The sequence below is a fragment of the Meles meles genome, chromosome 16 (genome assembly GCF_922984935.1).
Source record: "Meles meles chromosome 16, mMelMel3.1 paternal haplotype, whole genome shotgun sequence".
NCBI lineage: Eukaryota > Metazoa > Chordata > Mammalia > Carnivora > Mustelidae > Meles > Meles meles.
The window spans coordinates 18112545-18137294 of record NC_060081.1 but is presented as its reverse complement, the minus strand read 5'-3'; the positions used below and the strand labels follow the sequence as shown (position 1 = coordinate 18137294).

Genomic DNA, 24750 nt, shown 5'->3' with positions numbered 1-24750 from the left:
TGTCTATGACCTGTTGCATATAACCAATACAATTTATTAGTTTTAAACTCCACTATGCGGTATTTTTAGAAATGGGAGTCACACTAGGAACCAGGCCACACTCACTTCCGTAGCTGATCAGTTTTTATTTATGACAGTGCACTAGCTTCTACTAGCTTCTAGATTATCTGTCCAGGGGACGCACTCAACATCTGTACCAGGGCATGTGTCCTATCTTTATTTTTATGTCCTGTATTTACAATGGCTGGGCCCTCACGTTTTTGTTCGTACTAAAGGATACTGATAGGAAAAAAAAAATGCAAAACAACAGTTAGCGTCCTTGGAACATTGTACTGATTTTGTTGCCTTTTTTTTCCCCCCTGGAGCGCTTATTAAATCTGGGGCTTCATGGAATCTGGAGTTCAGTGGAATCACCCATTGCTGTAAACAATGTTTATACCCACTTTCATTTACATAAGTGAAAAGTTACAGGATATGTGTTGATTGGAAAACTATTTATTACCTCCTGTGTGATTTTAAAGTGACGGATTAAAAGGCCAATAGGACATAAGGTGTGTCTTCTGCCAAATTTGGTCAAAATCGGTTCACACTCCAGAAAGCTGAAGTTAAGCTTAAAAAAAATGCCCAAAGCCGGATTGATGGAACAGTGAATGACCACCTTTAAAAAAGTGAATGTCTGTGTCACAGTTTATATTATCAAAAGCATTTTCAAATAAAGGCATACAGAAAAGCGAGATGAAATCAAATGTGTGGCAGGGAACATACCTCAGTATACCCATCCCTTCTCCACTCCCCCCAATCCTCTTACCACCCCCATGCATGTGCTCCCATGCCAGGAAGGGCCAGCCATCTGCCTGCCATGCAGGAGTATCGGGATCTTCCTTGGCCCCACGTTCTCACCCCCTCCTCCCTTGGCCTATTTTAGTGCTCATGTCTTGTAATTTTAAGTATATTAACTGATTGTTTTGATATCAAAGTTCTACTGTTATTCTTCCTTTTCTAAATTTTCCTGGTTACCTTTACTGCCCCAGACTCATTTAGAGCTGACCTCTCAAGTTCTGTTCATAAAAATCCTTTTGGAATATGGTATTGAAATTGTATTGCATGTACTGAGATAAAATTGTCAACATAATATTGTTATGGAATCCCATTATAGTTCTTCTTGTGAAGGTTTTATGCATTTCATGATAGGATTATATATTATATATTGTGTATTATGTGTGTTATATTATATATATATATACATGTGTATTGTATATTATATATACATGGATAGAGTGTATAAGTATATTGTATGTTATATATTGTATATCTTATATATACTGCATATCATATATCATATATATACACGGATTATATATTATATATTATACATATAATATATATATTCTGACATGAATAGAGTATATAAGTATATATATTATGTATGTATAGTATATATTTAATGTATGTATAGTATATATATTTTATATATTATTATATATTAGTACACACTAATATATTTTCCCTCTCATGTAGGTGTTTATTCTCTTTCTTTTTAAAAATTAAGTTGACTTTATATCTAATCACTTTATTAAACTTTCTTGGTATTTTTAAATGAAAAAGGGATTATCTTAGATACTTTAGGACAAAAACTAGATCACTCATGAGCAACAAAAATCTCATTATTTCAATTTTAGTATCTACACTTCTACCTCTCCGTCTCTTATTGAACTGACTGGGACATGCAGAACTGTGTCATATCGCAGATAAAGAGTATCCTTGTGTTATTTCCAGTTCTAATGGAAAGGCTTTTAATGTTTAATTATTAAGTCAGATGTTCACTGTAGATTTCTGGCAGATGTCTTTTTCATCATGTTAAGGAAATTTTTCTTTTTAGGTTACTAAATAGCTAAGGTTTTCCATTTTCCGAGTTCACAAATATGCCCCAAACCCTCCGTACCCTTTCTCACTGCTGATTCTGTACTCGTGGTTGATCCCTGCTATGATATGCTTCCGCCATGTTCATTGTTCCCTCTCTATGAGGCCTTTCTGGGCTGACTTCCTGTGTATCTCTCATTCTCCCTTTAGTGTACTCTGTAACTGTTTTTGGCCTACCCTTCTCCCTTTAAAACTACGAAGTCCTACCACTAAGGGCCTTAACTGTTTATCTTTGTATCCCAAATGCCAAGACCCTAACACGTGCGCTGCAAAAGTACCATGAAAACGGTTTTAATAAATTAATGAATGTAAGAATTATTGAAGAGTTGCCTGTGGATAATGCAAGTAGGTGATTCCTTTGACTTGGATAATACTTTATTAATTCTTGGAATTTCTTTCTTTCTCTCTTTCTTAGAATTACTTAGAATTGGTTTGCAATTTCTTGAACACAATCCATTGTTTGGTTTCTAATAGCATGTGTTGGGACATGGCCCTCTGAAAATATGCCAGTTATTGGAGAGGAGGAAAAACGAACAAAATATTACATATACTGTATTAAATCTTGAGAGGAGGATATCTTTTGTTGGCTATCAAAGCTTGGAAGAATAAAACTTATTCTTAAATTTTTCACTTAACTTTATAAGAAGATACACTTTTTTTCCTCCCTGTGCAGGGAATTACTATCCGACCACTGGTGGAATTTCTCGATGTTAAGAGGTCTAATAAGAAACAACAAGCTGTCAGTGAAGAAATCCATTGCAGGGTAAGTGTTAATGTAGTAATCATGATTTAAATGATAAAAGAAAAACTTGTTGGGTTCAGTTAACAGCTTGGCATTCTGGTGCTCATTTCTTGAAGGAGAGAGAAATGGCAGAGGGTAAAAGGGAGAGAAGGCCAAAGAGGGCATGGGTTGGGGGTGTGAGCCCCCTCCTCCTCCTCCTCCTCCTCCTCTCCCCCCCCCAGAATTTATTTTAGGGGCGCCTGGGTGGCTCAGTGGTTTAAGCCTCTGCCTTCGGCTCAGGTCATGATCTCAGGGTCCTGGGATCAAGCCCCACATCGGGCTCTCTGCTCAGTGGGGAGCCTGTTTCTCCCTCTCTCTCTGCCTGCCTCTCTGCCTACTTGTGACCTCTCTCTCTGTCAAATAAATAAATAATATTTTATTTATATATATATATTTATTTATATATATAAAATATATAAAATATAAAATATTTTTTTAAAAAAAGAATTTATTTTAGAGAGAGAACAAGACAGCATTACCAGGAGGAGGGGCAAAAGGGCAGGGATAGAGAGAATCCCAAAGCACACTCTGCACTGAATGCAGAGCCCAGCTTGGGGCTTGATCCATGACCCTGAGATCACGACCTGATCAGACCTGAGTGGAAACCAGGAGCCGGACGCTCAACCAATTAAGTCACCCAAGTGCCTCAGCAACAAGGAATCCCTCTTGTTACTTCCTTCAGTCTGAAAGTGTTTCTATTCGAAAATTATCACCATATTTCATATTTTCCAAAATTATGAACAGATTATTATGATAAGAAAATAACTGAGAATTGCCTATTATTGATATAATAAAATCAATATATTTGGAGGGGAATCATTGTTTCATTGCTTCTAGTGAAAACAAAACAGAACAAACAAACAAAAACCCAACAACAGAAGAAAAGCAAAAATGGTCAGGGTCTTTGAAGTTTAGGGATGATATAAGTAGAGTGTAAATTACTCATTTCAGGTAAAAATCAGTAGCCTACTTTTTCTGTTTCAGTTTTTTGATCATGTGAAGACTGGGATTGAAGATGTTTGTGGACACTGGGGTCACAACTTCTGGAGAGACAAGTAAGAAGGTCTTACACCATTATATTATGAAGGGGCCCTGGCTCACTCTAGAGGCAGGACTTACTGACCTGTGTTATTTTTCAGAGCTGTGAGTCTGTCCTGTGTTGTGCCATAGTATGTCCTTTGAGATAAAGTCCAGCAATCACAGAAACCTGGAGCGAAATAGAAGCTTATCTTGCTCTTCTGTAAAAAGCCAGACCTCTGTAGGCAATGTAGGTGTAATAGGTGAGCTCTGCTCCATGGACTTGTCATGGTCCCAGGATGCTTTTGTCCTGGTAAATATGCACACAATTTCCATTTTCAAGGTTGCCTCTTGGACCAGAATGGCTGCTCCAGCATTAGCCATCATGCACACATTCCAGGCTGCATGTAGGAAGAAAGATAACAAAGAGACAAAGAATATGTACTACTGGTTTCCTCCTAACTGGAGTTACCAGAAGCTTTCACACAATCTTCCAGTTACACACATGGCCTGGCCTTCTGTGGCAGGCACTCAGTCATGCGGGCCTTTCTCACCACAAGGGAGGCTGAGATATACAGCCTATTTGATGAAAAACTGAGAGTTCCGTTACTGTTTGTGGTCCCACATATGTTGAGGGGCTTTGTCAAATGCAGAGCCTCGGAGCACCTGACGATATAATTAGACTACCCTGTATTTTACAAACAAACTTTAAATACAGATATTAAAGCAAATAGAAGTAACAAATATTTTTAAAGCTGTACTTCTATGAACGATTATGTGTGCTTACATAAATATGTCTATCTATTTCTGTTTTTTTTTCCCTTTAACTTTTAAAGGCTTTGTGATGGTTAAATAGGATTCAGTGTCTCCCTTCAAGGTTCTTTTTTTTTTTTTAAGATTTTATTTCTTTGAGAGAGAGAGAGAAAGAGAAAGAGAACACACGAGGGAGCATGGGGAGGGGCAGAGGGAGAGAGAAAGAATCTCAGGCAGACTCTGCACTGAGCACAGAGCTCCACGTGGGCTTGATCCCAAGACCACAAGATCGTGACCTGAGCCAAAACCAAGAGTCAGATGCTTAACCCACTACACCACACAGGCACCCCTCTTCAAGGATCCTGTAGTTGAAATGGACAAGGTACACTAGCCAGGCAGAATTTGGTACATGCTTTCGTATAAACTGAAAAACAGACTTCCGGGATTAATTCTGACAGCAGAGTTGGGGACCACGGAACCAGAGTTGGGAACTCAGGAACCAGCTCACCCGACCACCAGAAGCTGACTGTGTCCCTCTCTTCCTGACTGTGAATTCAGTGCCATCCACACAGGTAGCCTGAGTCAGCCCCGGGGTCGTATGCCGAGGAACTGATAAATACTATACATCAGGGCTCATTTTTTCCCCCATAAAATGATTTGTGAACATTTATCCTCACATCACTGGTTAGGAAAGCTTTTTGAAGGAGACAGACAACAGCATTAAACTATATTTTAGTAGATTCGTCTTACCTTCTTGCCTTTGCTTTCCCAGCTTGCTAATAGATGCCCTCCCCCACCCCCCTGCTAATTTACATGAAGTTAACCAAGCTGCCAATTTATGTAATTTAATATCAGGGAGTTTTTGAGTGCTTATTGTTTGTTCACATGTTCTAACATGATGTTGGATTATAGCAGAAGTATAAACCATGAACTCAGGACTTTAAAATTTTGCGATATAATAAAGGCAACAAAATAGCCACACTGCAAATGGGTGTATGTGAGTGAGTGAGTGCTGTTGTTAAGTAGTAAGATGAGTTACAGAGACTCTAAGTGCTGAAACACCCTTGACAAACCTGACCACACTGGTTACTAATGCAGAAAAGCCTCAGACTGAGCCTTACTCTGTAAGCAAAGAAAAAATAGTTTATTTGTATAGAGAGAACACCCAGTTAACTATGAGGGGGCACAAAGTACTAAAGCAAACTACAATCTCCATCGTTAAAATATGGAAAATGGACCATTTGTCTTGGGCAGGAGTCGCATTTTTGCAGGCAGGGGGTAGATGAGAGAACCCTACCCATCGGTGCTGTGACTTTCTACGCACTACCCTGCTTTATGTGCCTGGGACCTTCCTAACAAAGACGGATCCTTGTCTTCTCCAAGCCAGCAATTCAGACTTTTCTGCTTCTCTTCCTCCCTTTTTGTTTTTATTTTTGTTTTTTTTTTTTTTCTCAGCCAGGTCTGTTTTCCACCTGCCTCCTCCCTTTCCACCCGATCACTTGATCACTTTTCTCACTCCTCCAGCATCCCATGTCCTTCCCTGGAGAGGCAAGAGAAAGTCATCACCCAGGACAGTTGGTTCCTTTCCAGAGGGGAAATTAGTGTAAGGATGTATACCATGCCTCTGCCTCCCGAACGGGGACAAAGATGTGAGCAGGAATCAAGGCAGCATCCCTGGGGCAGTGTTAGGAGGAATTGGTGGACCATGTGGTCATGGAGATTTGGTCTGGAACCTCAGGTAAAGGAACGTCAGAGAAAGTCTGGCTGCATCCTTCCTTTCAGGCAGAGATACTCTCTCTCTGGTGTACGTGAGTCTGTTCCAGGCCAACATCTACCGGCTGCCAGGCTAATTAGACTATAAATACTAAAGATAGCAGAGCCAACTCTGATTTCATGTCTGAAAGGTACTACAGCTTCATGTCTCCGGTTTTCCTCTGCAGTGTACGTCTTTCTTTCCACCCCTGTATATTTCCGTGCATGACAGTCTCCAGGTAAATTTCAGCATAATTCCCTGGACCTGTCAAGTGTACTGGATGTCACAGGTAGAGCAGGGAAGTGTGTGTGGGTATGGAGGAATTTGGTGCTGACGCAGGTCATTCTCAAAATCAGCTCTGCTCAGATCCTATCTCTGGCATGTACATAATTGTTGATGTTACTAAAGATCATGTATAAAGAAGTGGATTGTTTTAGGTATGTTGGGTATCTTTCCATTTCCTCTGGAATCCGTAAGGCTGTGGATTTCTAGTCGTCTTGCCAGAGAATTTGTGAGGCAGCTGATCCTTTGAGAAAGGGCAAGTCTTAAACCTTTGAGGAGGGAAGTTTCTCAGACTTGGTAAAAGGAGCCTAATGATGGCGAGAGAGCATGCCTAGGTGTAGTTGGCAGAGAAGTGAAAGGTGTGAAAGTAAAGCAAAGAAAATACACAGTTCCTATGCTAAATCAGATGCCTTTGCCCTTAATGCTTATTCTCCCTTTTGTTTCTCTCTAGTGAAAAGCTAAAATAATAATAAGAGTAACCGAAGTTTAAAAAGATGTGTTGCGGCCAGGAGTCCTGGCCCAATGAGCCTCACATGAAATTTAGAATAAACATAGAAAAAAAACTTGGTCCCAGTTACATGCAGTAGCCCGTGAAAAGGATGACCCCTTAATTATTTATTGCCCTCCAGTGTGGAACAAAGGGCCAGCACCAAGAATGTGGGTTCACATTGTTCCTATCGTAGTGGCACAGGTGTACCTATAAACCTCCTTGGGCTTATGGTAATCACCGTAATGCATTGCTTTCTTTCTCAATAAATATTCATTGCCTGCAGTTTTGCTTACCTATTGGCATAATAATGTTACATAACAAACCACCCTTTTACTCAGCTGCTCAAACAACAGTCACGTTATTAGGGCATATGAGTCATGAGTCTGGGAGTCCAGGCTCTGGGCTGTGCTGGGCTGCTCTGCACTGGGCTGGCTCATGCTTCAGGGGGTTGGTTGGTTTTGTCAGCTGATCCCAGCTGGCCTTCTCTGGTGTGACTGGAAGGATTGAACTTTACATCATGTGGCATTCACCTTTGTCCTGGGACTGAGTCACTGCAATCATATCCTTCTCATGGTAATTGTGGAAACCAAAGAGGTAATCCTCAGTACAAGCCCATTTCAAGCCACTGCCCCAGTTGTTATGTCTGCTACAGCCCACTGACCAGAGCAGAGAACATTATTAAGGCCAGTGACAGGAAACAGGATAGCACAGGTCACCTAGGCCATGGTGCAAGGACATGGCCAAGTAATAGGGCAGAGGGTGTGGATAGAGGGAGGAATTGAGACCAAGTGATCCATTCCACCGTCTGAGCTTACAGTGTGCCAGGTATTGGTGATAAAGGGAAAAAATGGAAAACAAAACAAAACAAATCTCTGCCCATATGTATCACTTTAGTGCTAGGGGACAGAAAGTAAGAGGAATTATATAGCATATTTGAAAATGATAACTGCTATGGCGAAAAATATATGTGGCAGGTTGAATAGGAAGTTCAGGGGGTGGGAGATGGCATGTGGTTCTAATGGGTTGGAAGGGGAAGGCTTTTCTGATAAATGACTCCTGAGGAAGGACTTAAAGGAGGGTCTACAGCGGAGCCCTGCAGGTGTGTGGGGGGAAGGTGTTTGTGGTGGAAGGAATACTGGGTCTAAAGGCCCATGGGGGGGAGCAGAGCTGGCAAGCTTCCAGGGCAGAAAGGACACGAGGGAGGCCGGACACAAGAACAGTGCTAGGGGATGCAGCTCCAAACTGTGGAGGGCCCCCCAGGTCATGGCGCAGTCAGTCAAGGGAGACGCAGAGTTCTACATGGTTTGACTTGTATTTTATCCCGATCACTCATCTTCTGTGTCAAGGGTAGTCGGTAGGAATGCAGTGGTGGAAGCAGGGAGACCAGTTGGTGCCTGTTGCAAGAATCTGTTGAGAGATGATGATGTCTTGGACCAGGGTAGATCGGAAAGATAGGAGTGTAGAAGTGGTGAGGCATGGTTGCGTTGGGTTTCTGTTTTGATGGTGGAACTAACAGAAATTGCCAGCAGAGTGGATAACAGAGTATGAGTTTGCTAGAGTTGCTATAACAAAGTAGCACAGACTGGGTGGTTTAAACAACAGAAATTTATTTTCTCACAGTCCGGGACCAGAAGTCCAAGATCAAAGTGTCAGCAGATTTGGTTCTTTCTGGGGGCCACGAGGGGAAGCATCTGTACAGGACTCTCTCTTTGGCTTGCAGCTGGCCTCCTTCCTGCCTCTTTACGTGTCTGTGTCCAAATTTGCTTTAGTCACAGAGACGCCAGTCATATTGGATTGAGACCTGCCCTCATGATCTCATTTTAACTTAATTGCCATGTAAAGACCCTGTCTCCAAATAACATTCTCAGGTCTTAGTGGTGAGAACTTTAATCTGTGAATTTTTAGGGGGACACAATTCAGGCCTTAACATGGAATGTGAGAGAAGGAGAAGAATCAAAGGTGACATCAGGGTTTTTGACCTGGTGGAGTGGTCGTTAACTGAAATGGTGAAGACTGTAGGAGAAAAGGCGTTCAATCTGGGAACATCAAGTTTGACAACTAGATATCTAAGTGGGGACAGGCTTAGGACTTGACTAGGCAGCTGAATGGTCCTTTCCAGGGCTTAGGACGAGACTGGAGCAGGAGATACAAATGTGGGAGTTGCTGGCATAGAAATGCCATTAAAATCAGGAGACTGGGCAAGATGGCCAGAGAGCAAGCGGATGTAAGGAGGACCAAGAGGGAATCCTGGGTCCTACATCAAGAGGCCAGAAAGAAAAAAGAGACCCAATGAAAGAAGTTGAGAAAGAGGTAGGAGGGGACCCAAGGGTGTGTTTTGTTCTAGAAGACCATGTGTTAAGTGGGAGAGGTCAGGAAAGTTGAAGGCTAATGATTGGCCATTGGATTTATATTCTGAGGTCATTGACGACCTCAATACCAGTAGCTTCAGCAGAGTTTTGGGGGCAAAAGCAGTGAATGTTCAAAAGAAAAGCAGAGAAAGAGGAATTGGAGGAAGTAACACTTCTTTTTTTAAAGATTTTCTTTATTTATTTGACAGCGAGAGAGGGAACACAAGCAGGGGTTAGTGGGAGAGGGAGAAGCAGGCTTCCTGCTGGGCAGAGAGCCCAATGCAGGGCTCCATCCCAGGACTCTCGGATCATGACCTGAGCCCAAGGCAGACGCTTAACAACTGAGACACCTAGGCACCCCAAATATTAACACTTTTGAGTAGTGTCGCTGAAAGGAAAAGCAGGAAAATTACAAATGTTAAAAATATACATATTTTAATCTACAATTAGTAGATATTAGATATGTGTATATCATGGCTCTATACAAAAAGGTACCAAAAGTAACATTTATATATACATATATTTTATATACACATATATCCAGGTATACACATATAAAAATACATATTAATCAGACAAGCTAAACATGGCTACTCAATTTTTTCCCGAGTGTGGTAGAAATGATGGTAAAAACAGGCTTGTGTTTGGGTTTTTTTGGGGGAGGGTGTTGGTCATTGTAGCACTAATTAATTGAAACTTGGATTTTCTTTATTTCCAGGTTTAAGAAGTTCGATGACAAATACCTGCGGAAGCTTTTGATTCGCGAAAACCAACCCAAGTCAAGCATTGTGTCTTTATATAAAAAGCTTGAAATAAAACACGCCATCGAGATGGCAGAGACAGGGATGATAAGTGCAGTTCCTTCTTTTGCATCTCTGAAGTAAGTACGGTCTTGCAAATAAAAGTACTACTAAGTGCGTCTTTATAGTTTTTTGAAAGCAGTCATGGTAACAAATTTCCTCTATGCCGTAGACCTCCCAGAAGGATGAGATTCTGTTAAAAAGTGAAGCCTAGAAGTGTACCTTCTGTTAATTTACATCAGGTCCCATCATGTTGTGTTATTTTACAATTGGCTGGCCAGAAAATACCTTGTCGTGTTTAGGGCAATTACGCCTTTGTTATATTTTCTTGCGGTAATTCATTGCTTTGGCAAAGTGCCTCTTCAGCAAACATTTTGAAATGGAATATCTTAAGGTGTGTGATTGTAAGTATGCATGTAATTATATAGCTGCTTCCTGATAGATTATTTATCCAGTCATAGTTGAAGGCTTGCAAAGAACAGTTATGATCACCTGATACAGCGGTTCTCAACTGAGGCTGCACATTAAAAATATCTTAGGAGCATTTAAATAATACAGATGTCCAGGCCCCGCCCACAGCAGTAAACCCCAAATCTCTGGGGGTAAGGCCCAGGTATGGGTATATTTTCTTTCTAAGTTCTTCAGCTATTTCCAGTACACAGTCAGGATTAGGAGGCATTGTTTTTTCTGTCTTCCTAGTTTTAAAAATGAGGAAATGAAGATTCAGGATAGTAAAGTGACTTATCCAAAATTTTAGAGCAAATCCATAGCAGGACAGTAACTGCTCAGTTAACTGTAGGTCATTTTACCATGTAAACATCAATCCTTGCCTACCAAAAAAATGACAGAAATTACTGATTCTGCCGATTTTTTTTTCACGGATGAGCTTGAAGTACCTTTAAAATACATGCCACTTGGGGCGCCTGGGTGGCTCAGTGGGTTACAGCCTCTGCCTTCAGCTCAGGTCATGATCCCAGGGTCCTGGGATCGAGCCCCACATCGGGCTCTCTGCTCAGCAGGGAGCCTGCTTCCTCCATTCTCTCTGCCTGCCTCTCTGCCTACTTGTGATCTCTGTCTGTCAAATAAATAAATTAAAAAAAAAAAAACTGCATGTGGTGTGCTCCAGGAGTGCATTTATTAAAAAAAAAAAAAAAATACATGCCACTTAATTAAAATATGATCTGTGGGAGAGCCGAAACGATACACGAAATTCCAAATCACACCCAACCATATAAACTAGGCTTTTTACTAAGACTGTAAATCCCCTATTAAAAATATAGGGTTTACACGATCCCGAAGGAAAAGAAACAGTGGTCAGGAGAGCTTGGATTGGAGGTACAGGCATTATACTGCCCTAAAAACAGTAGTGGTGGGAGCGGAGGGACTGATTTACAGTCCCACCCTGCCAGAATTCACCCTGTGACCTTAAGCTGGTTCATCTATTTCCCTGAGATCGAATTTCTTCCAAGTGGAAAATGGGACTAGACTAGATCTTTGTTTCCCTCTAGCTTTATAAGTTAACAATATTTCTTATGCACTGTTCTGTTTGCAGTTGTAGCAAGGGATAATTCAATTATTCAGCTTCACAAAGGAGAGCCAATGTCTTTGTGATCACTGGAGAAAAAAAAAATCTTAGTTTTACTCCCTGTTTATACTTCATTTAGAAACTGGTAATAAGCAGAGCAAAGGTAAAGGTTATGGAAGTAGGTAGCAGAATTAATGGTCAGCTGCACAGTTAGATAAATGAGTACCATATTGACCATTCCACATCTCCTGAAATGTTATCTTTAAGGGAAATTAGAAGCAAAAAGGGAGGTAATAAAGAATTGTATTTCTGGCAGTAATGGACTAAGTGTTCTAGACAGACTATCCTAGGAAAACAACTAGGAAAAAATAACAAAATATATTTTAAAAATCTGATTAAAAGCTAGAAAGTACCAGGACAATGAGGAATTTCTTGGCTTAGAGTCAACAGAAATGGGAAGTCCAAGAAGATGGAACTGGCATTTGGTGCCCTTTTCCCCCTGGATCCCAGAGAAATGATCTAAGAGTCTAAAAGCTAAAACAGAAGCCTTTCTGTTTGATTGGTCTTTGAGAATAAAATTGGAATTTAGGACCTACCAAGAAAGAAGAGCTCTTGTGCTCAGCTATAGGATGTTACTTTAGGATTCTACACCTTAACCCTCAAAGGAAAGTAGTCTGACCTAGAATTATCTCAATCCATGATTGTTTAAATCATCTGAGATTGATACTACTTTTATCCCAGCTGACTGAGAGAAATAAACTTAAATCTTCTCTGGAGGAAAATAAGATTATAAAGAGTCTTAAACTATCTCCATGATTTTTCATATATGTCTAGCAACCAATCAAAAACATACAAGTAGATAAGGAAATGCTATTGGAACCTTTGAGAAAAAGATTAACAAAAACAGTAGTAACAGACACACAAGTGGGTTTCAGATAGTTGAGGTAGAGACTTTAAAATTAAAAGTATATTTAAGGATGGAAAATGGCATCAACGATTTTGACATTGTCATGGAGATGATATAAATAAAAAAGACCCAAGTGGAATATATGAGCTAAAAATGAACTAAATTTAGGATCTCATTTGATAGTGTAAAAGATGTGACACAGCTATAGAGAGAATTGATTGATTGGAAGATAGGACAGATGGAGTAATCAGAATGGAGCATATAATGAAAAAGACAATATGGAAAATACGGGAAACAAAGTAAGAAATATATGGGATATTATGAAATGTTCTGAAAGGAAATGAGAGATAAATTAGTAGGAATAGATTTTAAGAGATCATGACTGAGCATTTTCCCAAACAGATAAAAGACACAAACTATGACAAGCGCCAAGCAGATTAAGTAAGAAGAAAACCAAAACCAAAGGCTAGTAAAATTGCTACAAGTCAAAAACACAAAAAGAAAATTTTAAACATAATCAGAGGAAAAAAGAGACCTATTTTCTTCAAAAGAGAAAAAAAAAACCAAACATACCTGACAACTTATTTTTCAACAAAAGCCAAGGAAACCATTGGCATCCTCCAAATTCTGAAAGAAAGTGACTGATGACTTAGGGTTCCATATCCTGCTAAAATATTCTCTAAAAAAAGGTAGAATAAAAATATTTTTATATAGATAAAAAGCCATCATACTACATTGAATGATAGAATGTTTCAGACAGAAGGATCATCTAGAAGCTTTGAGATTAAGGAAGGAATTAAAATAATGGAAAAGATAAATATTTATAAAACCAAATGAATAATAATTGCATAAAATAATAATGTATATGGGGTTTTGAGAGTAAATAGAATTAAAATTAACAACAAAAATAGCTCATAAATTGGAGGGAGATGACTGATGTTGTTGTATTCTAATATTGTAATCCCACATACCCACTGAAAAAACAGTGAAAGAATGTAACAAGCTAACAGACCAGGGAAATAAAACAGCCAAATAAAAAAATTTAAAAAGGCAACAGAGTAGAAAAAGCAAGTATAGAATAGAACAAATAGAATGCAAATAGTAAGATGATAGCTTTGAACCCAAAGGTAATTACATTAAATATAAATTTATTCCATTTAAAAGGATGAATGATCAGAATGGATGAAAATATACAACTCATTAGATGTTGCTTATAAGAGCTAGTGCTTTTATCTCAGGGTACAGAAAGTTTACAGGTGAAAGCCTGATAAAAAGGTACCTTTTTGAAACACTAAACAATAGAAAGTTTGTGTAATTATTTTCATAAAATGTAAACATTATGGGAAAATATTGCTAGGCATAAAGAGATTCATTTCATAATGATAAAAGGCTCAATTCTAAAAGTAGATAGAAAAGTCTAAATTAGCACATAAGTAATAACATAACCTCAAAATATATAAACCCAAACTCAACAGAACCTTAAGTAGAAATACACAAACTCATAATCATAGTGGATAATTGTATAGCCCTTCTCCTAGAAACTGACAGTACAAGCAGACAAACATTCAGTAAAGATATAGAAGATTTCAACCATATAATAAATAACCAAGTCTTTAAAAGTTTCACACATGATATATTCCCTTACCAGAAAGGAATAAAAAACAAAATAATATCTAAAACAGTATAAAAAGCCAAATATCCCTTTAGTTAGAAGTTAAACGAAAACTTAATCAAATAAATTATGATGTAAATTAGAAAATATTTTGAAAAGTGTGACATATGAAAACTTACGTAAAACATTGTTTAAAGGGAATTTTTTTAACATTTAATGAAAAAAAAACATTTTTTTAACAATGTTAAAAAAAGAGTCAGGCTGAAAATCAATAATTCATTCTAGGAACATAGAAAAAGGAACAATAAATTAAACCCATAAAAGACCAGAAAATTTGAAAAGTACTCAAATATTAAGTTAATAAACCTGTAATTGAAATTGTTTCCCCAAAGTAACCCCCAAGGCCATATGGCTTTATTTGTAAATTCTACCAAACATTTAAGGAGGAGATAAAACCTATCTTGCACAGACTTATTCAGAAAGTAAGGAAAGATAGAAATCTTCCCAAATTGCCTTATGGGACTAGCATAATTTTGATATTAAACCTGATAAAGACACTCACACAGAAAGAAATTTACAGACTTAATATTTCTGTAAAAATTCCAAACATAATATTAGCAAACCAAATCCAGAGATATGTAAAAAGTTGTATATCAGAATAATTTAGACTTAGTCCAGGAATATAAGGGTGGGTTAAAAGTAAAAAATCAATCAGTTGGTTGCCACTTTTACAGAATAAGAGAAGAGAAATCAAGGGTCATTATTTATCTGTAATCGAGGCAGAAAAATTATATGATAAAATTCGATATCTATTCTTGATTTTTTTTTAAAAAGTATTTATTTATTTATGAGAGAGAGAGTGCGTGTGCAAGCAAGGGGAGGAGCAGAGGGAGAGGGACAAGCAGACTCTGCACTGAGCTCAGAGCCTGACACAAGGCTCTATCTGATAACACTGAGATCATGCCTTGAGCCAAGATCAAATTAGACACTTAACCAACTGAGCCAGCCAGGTGCCCCTCTATTCCTGATTTTAAAAATATATCTACAAATAGACTGGAATAGAAGAAATCCTTTCTCAAACTGATAAAGTTTATTCATGAATTATCTGTGGTGAATAGTATTTTTAATGTTGAAATGCTGAAAGGTTTACCTTAAGATTGGAACACAGTTACATATCATTATGATTTCTATGAATATTGTACCACTGCTAAGCAAAAAAAAAAAAAAATGAAGATTAAAGATAGGACAAGAAGGCTATCATTATTCTCAAATAGCTTGATTGTTTTCACAGAAAATCCCAAAGAATCTATGGATAAATAATTAGACACAATAAAATTAATTTATCCAGTTTTCTTAATACATGGTAAAAAATAAATCAGTAGTAGTTTTCCTAAGTATCAACAAATAGAAAGTGACATTTAAAAATATGCTTGAGGTGCGCCTGGATGGCTCAGTAGGTTAAGCCTCTGCCTTCAGCTCAGGTCATGATCTCAGAGTCCTGGGATCGAGCCCCACATCGGCCTCTCTCTGCTGAGCGAGGAGCCTGTTTCCCCCTCTCTCTCTGCCTTCCTCTTTGCCTACTTGTGATCTCTCTCTGTCAAATAAATAAAATATTTAAAAAGAATAATAAAAATTAAAAAATGTTTAATTCAGAATAGTATCATGAAACATATATATCAATATCAAACATCAAAATGTAATTTAGTGAATATGTGTGAAGCCTCTCCACAGAAAGTCCAAAACAGATAAAGACTATATTAATAAAGACTCAATATTATAAGATTTTCAGTTCTTCTCAAATTGATGTATAGATTGAAAGCAATTTTATTAAAAATAGAGCTTCCCTGTGACCCTGCAATTGCACTGCTGGCTATTTACCCCAAAGATACAGATGTAGTGAAAAGAAGAGCCATCTGTACTCCAATGTTTATAGCAGCAATGGCCATGGTCGCCAAACTATGGTAAGAACCAAGATGCCCTTCAATGGACAAATGGATAAGGAAGAAGTGGTCCATATACATGATGGAGTATTATGCCTCCATCAGAAAGGATGATTACCCAACTTTTGTAGCAACATGGACGGGACTGGAAGAGATTATGCTGAGCGAAATAAGTCAAGCAGAGAAAGTCAAGTATCATATAGTCTCACTTATTTGTGGAGCATAACAAAGAACATGGAGGACATGGGGAGATGGAGAGGAGAAGGGAGTTGAGGGAAATTGGAAGGGGAGATGAATCATGAGAGACTATGGACTCTGAAAAACAACCTGAGTGTTTTGAAGGGGTGAGGGGTGGGAGGTTGGGGAACCAGGTGGAGGGTAATAGAGAGGGCACGTATTGCATGGAGCACTGGGTGTGGTGCAAAAACAATGAATACTGTTAAGCTGAAAAGAAATTTTAAAAAAGTGAAAAAAAAATCCCAATGTGTTTGTGTGTATCTGTGTCATTAGACAGTCTGGTCCTAAAATTTCTGTGGAAATGTAAAGGGGCCAAATTAACCAAGACAACATTGTCTTCAAAGCTGAAGAACAAATTTGGAGGATTTATATTATTAGTTAGCAAGACCTTCTATAAAGCTCCTGTGTCTGAGACAATGGGATACTGAACAAAGACAAAATGACAAATAGACCAGTAGAACAAAGTAAGAGTTTGGAAGAGACCCACACATATATGGATAATTATTAATGTCAAAGTTTATAGCACAAAGCTGTAGGGAAAAGATGTCCTTAAAATAATGGCCCTGGGTCAATTAAGGATCTATATGGAGATTAAGTGGAATTGAACACAACTTCACATTATATCAAGCCAAGGAATATCATAGGTATGCATGGGAGTGGGGAAAAAATAAAGCTTTTATTTTATGAGAGAATTATATTATATATCTCATATATATATTATGTATTTTATCTCATATATATTATATATCTCAAATATAATTTATAAATATAAATTATATATTTCATACATATTATATATCTCATGTATATTATATCTTATATATAAAATCATATATATTATATATCTCATATACAAAATTATATGAGAGAATATCCTGTTACTGTTGTGATAGGAAAATATTTCATTAAAGGAATGAAAAGGCAAACCACGAAATGGAAGAAGATATTTGCCTCACAGAAAACTGAGAAAGGTCTAAAAAAAAAAGATAGTCCCATGGAAAAATGGATAAGAGACTTGTTCAGGCAGTTTACAAAATAGGATATCCAAATGGCCAATAATTATATGTGTTTCAAAATAAGGATATGAAAATACTCATAAAGCATTATTTGTTATAGCCAGAATTCAGAAATAGGGCAAATAACCCTCAATGGAAAAATGGATAAATTGTTATATGGTCATGTAATGGGACATCGTACAGTGAATAAAATGGACAAAGCACGGCTACATGGGATAACACAGAGGAATCTCTAACACAATGCTAAACAAAAGAAGCTAAATTGAAATGATTACCTACTCTAAAAAAATAAATATATACCTACATAGATAAATAAAGTAATGAGACTACCTATTGTAGTAGTAGGTACTCTCCATTTATATAGGTAAGACTCCATTTATATAGAGTTCAAATTCAGGCACAACTATTCTGTCAGCTCAGAAGTTAGGATGGTGGTTGTTTTGTCAAAGAGCAGGGAAGTAGAGATGGTTGGGGGGCGGAATATGATGTAGTTTCTGGGGTTTTAGTTCATGTTCTGTTTTTTGACTTGGGTAGCGGTTATACATTCACTTTGTGATAGTTTATTGAGCCCTACATGTAAGATTCATGTACTTTTCTCTTTTGAATTATATTCCAGTAAAATATATATATATTTTTTAATATTTTATTTATTTATTTGACAGAGAGAGAGGTCACAAGTAGGCAGAGAGGCAGGCAGAGAGAGAGGAGGAAACAGGCTCCCCACTGAACAGAGAGCCCGATGCGGGGCTCGATCCCAGGACCCTGAGATCATGACCTGAGCCGAAGGCAGAGGCTTAAACCACTGAGCCACCCAGGTGCCCCCAGTAAAATATAGTTTAAGTATAAACAAGGGAGGTCGTTGTGCACTTATCGCTAGAGTTATACAAACATTTGTTGGATAAAGCCAGAGTATCAGATCCCTAAAAGTTGGTTACCTCTTGAGCTTCTAGTCCTGCTAAAATTCTGTGAATTAACTTAGCTGATCAAAAAGCCCTATTAGAAACCCGGACAGCTGTACAAACAACAGTGCCTCCGTCTAAGAAGATGCTTTCTAAAAACTCATCCATGCAATTGAGGTTGAGGCAAAAATGAATCATTTAGAGTTAGGCAAGTCTGTTCTACTGAAGCCTTAGATTTCTGCGTTCATTCCTTTGTATTTTTCCATTACCCTTTGGGCATAGGTAATTAATATTATACTTGTTTTTCAGTAACAAGTTTGCTTTAAAACAAAAAATAAGAACTGTGCTCTGGTATGTCCCTAGCCCATCTTCCTTAAGACCTGCATTAATGTATATTAACCTTCTCAGCTTTAATTTTTCTTATCTATGTATTTTATTGTACTATATATTTTTGTAGGCCCCCTCAAAGCCTTTTTGAAACAGATAGAACTGTATAAATACAGTTGTTTCTCATTGTTGGCAGTAGTTATGTTCTATAAAATTGCCATGAATGAGGATTTGTGAATACCAAACGCTTGCTCCTAGGAGAAATGCAGGTTTAGGTCCTTATGAGCCTCTGGCCCTGAAGACATTTTCCTCAACCAGCTGATATATAACTTGTTTTATGTATGTTTCCATTTAAAGACACACCCTATACATATATAGTTAATGAAACTATATACATATATATACATATAAACTATATGTATGTAGTTTCATTAACATTCCACTTATGGCCAAAAGCACCATAACTCATGCTTGAACAAAACTCATCTGACATGATTTTTCTCTGGAAGGCACATTACAGCTTTCTTTTGCTCAGGAATGTTCGATAGCGTTTCAGACCTACGCTTCAGGGCTATTTTAAGCAGTGAAGTCACCAAATAAAGCACAACAGTGTGAAAAATGTGTCCTTAAATAGATGATGGAAAGGACATTTGTTTACAGTACAGGAGCTGAAACAAGAAGGCAGAATGTCGCCATGTTCAGCCTCATCTAGGAACCTGTGTGTTGTGGAACTCAAAGTTTCCCCCACTTTGCACATGTCTATGAAAAAGTGTTATTTATGAGTATTGGCACTGTGTTTATAAATAAATTTTAGCAAGTAGGTGACTTTGACTTTGCAAATATGAAATCCTTGAATAATGATGATTGAATGTTTATACCTACCTTTTATAAATGGTGTCTTTGCAGATATTTTTAATGAAGTGTTTAAAAGCGTAGGACTTATTAGCAGAATGTAGGTAATTAAGTTTCTGTTGGAACAAAACCCAACTGTGTATACCATCTTAAGGAGTATTAAAAATAATAAAGTGATTACATTATAAGCTACTACAGTTTTTCTTCCTTAAAAAATACTTGTGTGGAAAAAAAATAATTACGTGAACAGACTGAAAACTTGGGCATGATTAAACTCATTTTGAATAATTTTGACACTGAAAAGTTTTAGAGCTTGGAGTTATTTTAAACTATTGAATACTCCTTAAGTGTATTCTTTAGCTAAGATTCTTAATCTTAAATGATATTCTTCTTAAATGATATCATATCTCCAAAAAGGAAAATTTAGGATACCAATGTTTGTTGCATAGTAAAATATGCTTTTTCTAACTTTTCACAGTGATTGTCGTGAAGAAAAAATAAGGAAGCTCACACCTGGTGAAATGGATGAAATTCGAGAAATATTATCCAGAAATCTCTATCAAATCCGTCAGCGAGTAAGAATAATCTACTTATTTATTTACTTATTATTATTTTTTTTAATATTTCATTTATTTATTTGACATAAAGATCATAGGCAAAGAGGCAGGCAGAGAGAGAGCTTCCTGCTGAGCAAAAGTCCTATGTGGGACTCGATTCCAGGACCCTGAGATCATGACCTGAGCCAAAAGCAGAGGCTTAACCCATTGACCCACCCAGGCACCTTTTCTTGTCTGAGAGTCCTATCCTGTTAAGGGACCACTCCCTCTCAGACACTATGGGGAAAAAGGATAAGAGTCTGCTGGGAGTTCTGCTTCTATGGATTTGGAGATAAAAGCATCTGAGTTAACTAATTGTGGCTCTCTTAATTTTTTTTTTAAGGAAATAGCTTTATAACTTACAGAAAACTTACAGCTTTAAGAAAACTTACTAAAATGTATATAATCTTCCTTGCTTTTCATTAAGTGCTATAGTTTCTTCCTTTAATGTATCTCCCGAGTGACTTCTTTCATTGCTGAAATTGTTTTCTTTTTTTCTTTTTTTTTTATAAAGATTTTATTTATTTATTTGAGAAAGAGAGAGAAAGAGAGAGCACAAGCTGGGGGCAGAGGAAGAGAGAGAGACAGACTCCCCCCCGTGAGCAGGGAATCCTATGAGGGCCTTGATCCCAGGACCCCGAGATCATGGCCTAAGCCAAAGGCAGCTGCTTAACTGACTGAGCTACCCAGGTGCCCCTGTTGTTCCATTACTAACACTTCATTCTACCAATTGGCTAATCATATAGCTAACATTTCGAGAATACATACAGGTGGCCATACCCCATTGCAACATATATTAACTCAATCCTCCAAGGGGTGTGACTCTTGTTTCCATTTTACAGATGAATAAATTAAGATACAGTGTTGGGGGAAGGTGTCACACAGTCCACATAGTCTGTCAGGAGCCTTCCTCACTCATGTTGGGGTCATTTCTGTACTTCTTGCTGGTCTCCCCAAAGACTGTCCTCATTCCATCGCATCACTCATTCCTCTTGCTCTGCCTTTTTCCCCACAGCATGTTTAATGGCAGCATTCTCCTACTTAAAATGAAACAAACAACAGTTATGGCTTATAGGCTAAACTCTTCTTTCAGAATTTGGATCTCTGATTCCGCGTTCCACTGTGGCCAACCTTACATCTCCCTCCCGTCCCCCAAATACCCAAGTTCTGTCTTTCTTCCTTGGCCCGTTCCTCTCTTCTCTGTCTCCACTTGGAACCACCCACTGGTTCCTGTCAGTTGCTCCATATCCTGCAAATTTTCAGGTTTCCTCAAAACCTCCATATTATTCCCAGCCCTTTCAATGGGATTGCACTTGGAGCTCGTCACATGCCACACAGTTTTAGCATTTCAAGATTTATATTATATTGTTAGCCTTTGATGTCCAACTAGTGAACACAGTTCTCAAGGCAGGATTTGAGCCTTGTTCTTTGTCCCTTTTGCGGTTTCTTCAAGACTTAATATAGTTCAGGACACAGGGATATTCCCAAGAAATACGTATTTATTCTATCAGAAATTGAGCTTGATGACTAATTGCAATTCATTTTAGGAAACTTCTAAAACTAAAAATGCATGCCATGCACAGCCCTGGTCTAGAAATTTCACTGCTTCAAATACCAGCACGTGGCTATCGCTAATTCTAGCTGCAGCCTTTTCAGTTTGACAGCCCAGTCAGAAAGAAGGGTTCGGAAGTTAATCAAAAGGACATGGCACCACCAAGTGGCCCAGAGTGGTTTGTCTTTATACCAGTAATTCCTATGCACTAGAGAACGTGTAAAGATGAACTGTGTTCTTTCCCCAGCTGTTAATGATGGCTACATACATACAAAGTAGTTTAAGGTTAGACAGAAGTACTTGATGAATTCCATCATTCTCCTGATTTATGAAGATCACACTTTTCAGTGGAAAATAACTTATAGACTTCTATTAGAAGACAAGGGCTTTCAAATTTTGAACCAATGTTAATTTTTTTCCCCCATGCGTGTTAACTCTTGTGCTTTTTATTCATTTATTTTTCTGTTCTGCACATTCATTAAGTGTCTCACTCAGGTGCAAAGTCAAAGCAACCTAGTAACGTTTTGGAATCTCTGGGGTAGCGATCTGTTTTTCTTGTAAAATGTCTCTTGCGTTTTCGTTTCAGACTTTGTCCTACAACAGACACAATCTGACGGCCGACACAAGCGAGCGACAGGCCAAGGAGATTCTAATCCGACGGAGGCACAGTTTGCGAGAAAGCATCAGGAAAGACAGCAGCTTGAACCAGGAGCGCAGGGTAACTGTTGTTTGTTACCATTTGTTTGGGACAAGGAAGGCTTCCAAGAGTAGAACCAACCAACTGCCGTTCTGGAGGTCCTACTGACAGAATGGCCTGCTGAGGGTTGATTCACGGGAATTCTGGGATGGAGTTAATTGTGTGAAGTTTTTCTAGATGTTTCTAGAACACCTACAGTGTTCCGGGCACTGTTGTAGGGCACTTGTGGGTGAATGAAACAGACAAGGCTACCTTTGCTTGGGCCCAGCAATGGAATGTGTTATCTGTTAAGTTAGTAGGCAGTGAGTGCTTGAGGAGGGAGATTGGGAGGACAGGAAAGGGTCAGTCAAGTTTCAAATTGAAGCAGCATGGCTGGACCAAGCTACATTTTGAAAGTCCCATTTGATCTCCTCAGGGAGAGGTTGCAAGCTGCGTGTGCTGCAACTGCAGAATCACAGCAGCTGGGGGTACAAGTGTTCACCTTTTCATTTGGCCCAGGGCACTGTCAACAAATAAGGAAAATCATTTCTAAATGACATTATGAATGATTGATTTCACAAAGCAGACACTGCATCTTTGCATTTTTTTTTTAATTTGAGTATAATTGACACCCAATGTCGCATTAATTTTAGGATTGCATCTCATTTTTAATCATATTCACTATTGGGTCATCAGAGACCAAAATGGTAATATATGAACAAGAAGATTATCTTTTTTTTTAATGTGAAAATGTGGAAGCACTGATTAAGTTAAAGAAAGTAGAGATTGTGGCATTTGAATTGTCAGCTAATCAGCTATGGTAATACTTTTGATTCTATCATTCTCAAGACCTACTAAAGTAATTAAAACTTAAATATGCTACATTTTTCATATATTTTCTTTCCATATATGTAGATTCTACTTTTTTTTTAGTAATACTCTTATAAATGTCTCTGTAGCTTCTCTTTAAGAAGACTCAGTGGTTTTCCTTATTATTTCATTTTTTTATTTCTAATGGTCCAACTTTAGTTTCATTTTCCTTAATACTGATTTCCATTTTATTTTTAGAAGAGATTTAGTTGTTTCAAGTGAAATATTTATTACTTGGAACTTTATTCACCATCCCCACAGCACCTCACAAAGTGATTTTGGAATAGAGAAGTACAAATTTAATTTTTAACATCAGGGTTTGATATAAGGTTTTAAATTTCTGATACACAATAAATGACAACTGCAGAGTCTAAGTAAGATTTTCCATGTTTTCCACAGGCTTCCACTTCAACCTCTCGATACTTATCCTTACCAAAAAATACAAAGCTTCCAGAAAAGCTGCAAAAGAAAAAGACTATTTCTAATGCAGGTAATGAATTTAGTTGGAGCAGAATGAGTACATTTATCTACTAATGTTCATAAAATAGAGAATTTTCCCATCCTTTTTCTTCATGAAGGACAATGAGCTTAATGAGTTGCAAGTCTAAAATAATAATATGGTGACTTATTATTAGCATCATGAGCTTTTTGGATGGAGCTTCTGTACACATTATAAATAACTGAGTCCATTATTTTCCATAATGATTCTATTGGGTATAGCAAAAGCAAGTGCTGTCACCTGTGATCAGTGAACAGGTAAACAGAAATAATTTATAAATTTGCAAAGGTATATTTAAATTTTTACAATTTTCATAAAGGGAGCCATAAATTTTACTTCTGCCCCAAATCGTTAAAGCTTCGACATATAAAGTCTAAATACCTCTTTATTTCATGATAATCTTTATGTAGACGCCAAGCCATTTTCTGTGAACCCCAGGAGCAGTATATTAGGATACCATGTTATTAAAATGTAGGATGTAAGGGTAACTCCCTTTTATTTTTGGTTGTTTATTTAATTAACCAAGAAGAGGAAAGTCTGATGATGGCTGCTGGTGGTGACAGGTGAGATGAGAAATGAGAAGGGAGGCCAGGCAGTACGCATCCACCAGAAGACTCTTTCGTCCCAAGAATTTCAGCTCCCATCCGCTGTCCTCCCCACAGTTCTCTAGGACCTGAATTTTGACAACTAGCTAGTTCTGATCACGTGTCTTCCCCTGTTTGGAAAGTGTGCATTGGTATTTTGGCCCTTTTATGAAAACATAAAGGAGAGAAAGAAGGTTGTCTCTGAGATTCCAGATCAAGACACGAATTTTCAGAATAGCAGCTAATTGCTGCTCTGCTTTCTGTGTGCCAGACATGGAGCAGAGTCCTCCTGGGGTCGTTCTGATGGGGCAGGTGGGAGCACAGCGGCTCCCACCCCAGAGTCTCACTTTGAGAGCCAGCTCCACTGCTTACTAATATCTCTTGAACTTCAGTTACTTCCCCTGGCAAATGGGTGATTGTGAGGATTAAATAGGTAAATGCACTTAAAAGAGCTTATCGTGACAGTTGCCTGGCACACATTAAGCCCTTCAGTGTGGGTGTGCACCTTCAACAT

General features: G+C 38.0%; 2 protein-coding genes across 3 annotated transcripts in view; one reads left to right on the top strand and one right to left on the bottom strand.

Moving 5' to 3' along the window:
- The window catches only part of SLC9A2 (solute carrier family 9 member A2), a 99037-nt gene that overhangs the window by 72422 nt on the left and 1865 nt on the right, over window positions 1-24750 (top strand). Inside the window, exons 6-11 of the mRNA XM_045980395.1 lie at window positions 2594-2683; window positions 3686-3756; window positions 10063-10224; window positions 19938-20034; window positions 22194-22325; window positions 23553-23643. Coding sequence (XP_045836351.1) covers window positions 2594-2683; window positions 3686-3756; window positions 10063-10224; window positions 19938-20034; window positions 22194-22325; window positions 23553-23643 — 643 coding nt within the window. The remainder of the gene's footprint in view (window positions 1-2593; window positions 2684-3685; window positions 3757-10062; window positions 10225-19937; window positions 20035-22193; window positions 22326-23552; window positions 23644-24750) is intronic.
- The window catches only part of MFSD9 (major facilitator superfamily domain containing 9), a 35669-nt gene continuing 24156 nt past the window's right edge, over window positions 13238-24750 (bottom strand). The window contains exon 8 of one of the 2 annotated variants that reach the window (XR_006815286.1): window positions 13238-13255. The gene's annotated coding sequence lies outside the window, so the exon portion shown is untranslated. Of the gene's footprint in view, window positions 13256-22576; window positions 22807-24750 lie in introns of those variants that run through there. The other variant, XR_006815284.1, reaches the window with a different exon arrangement.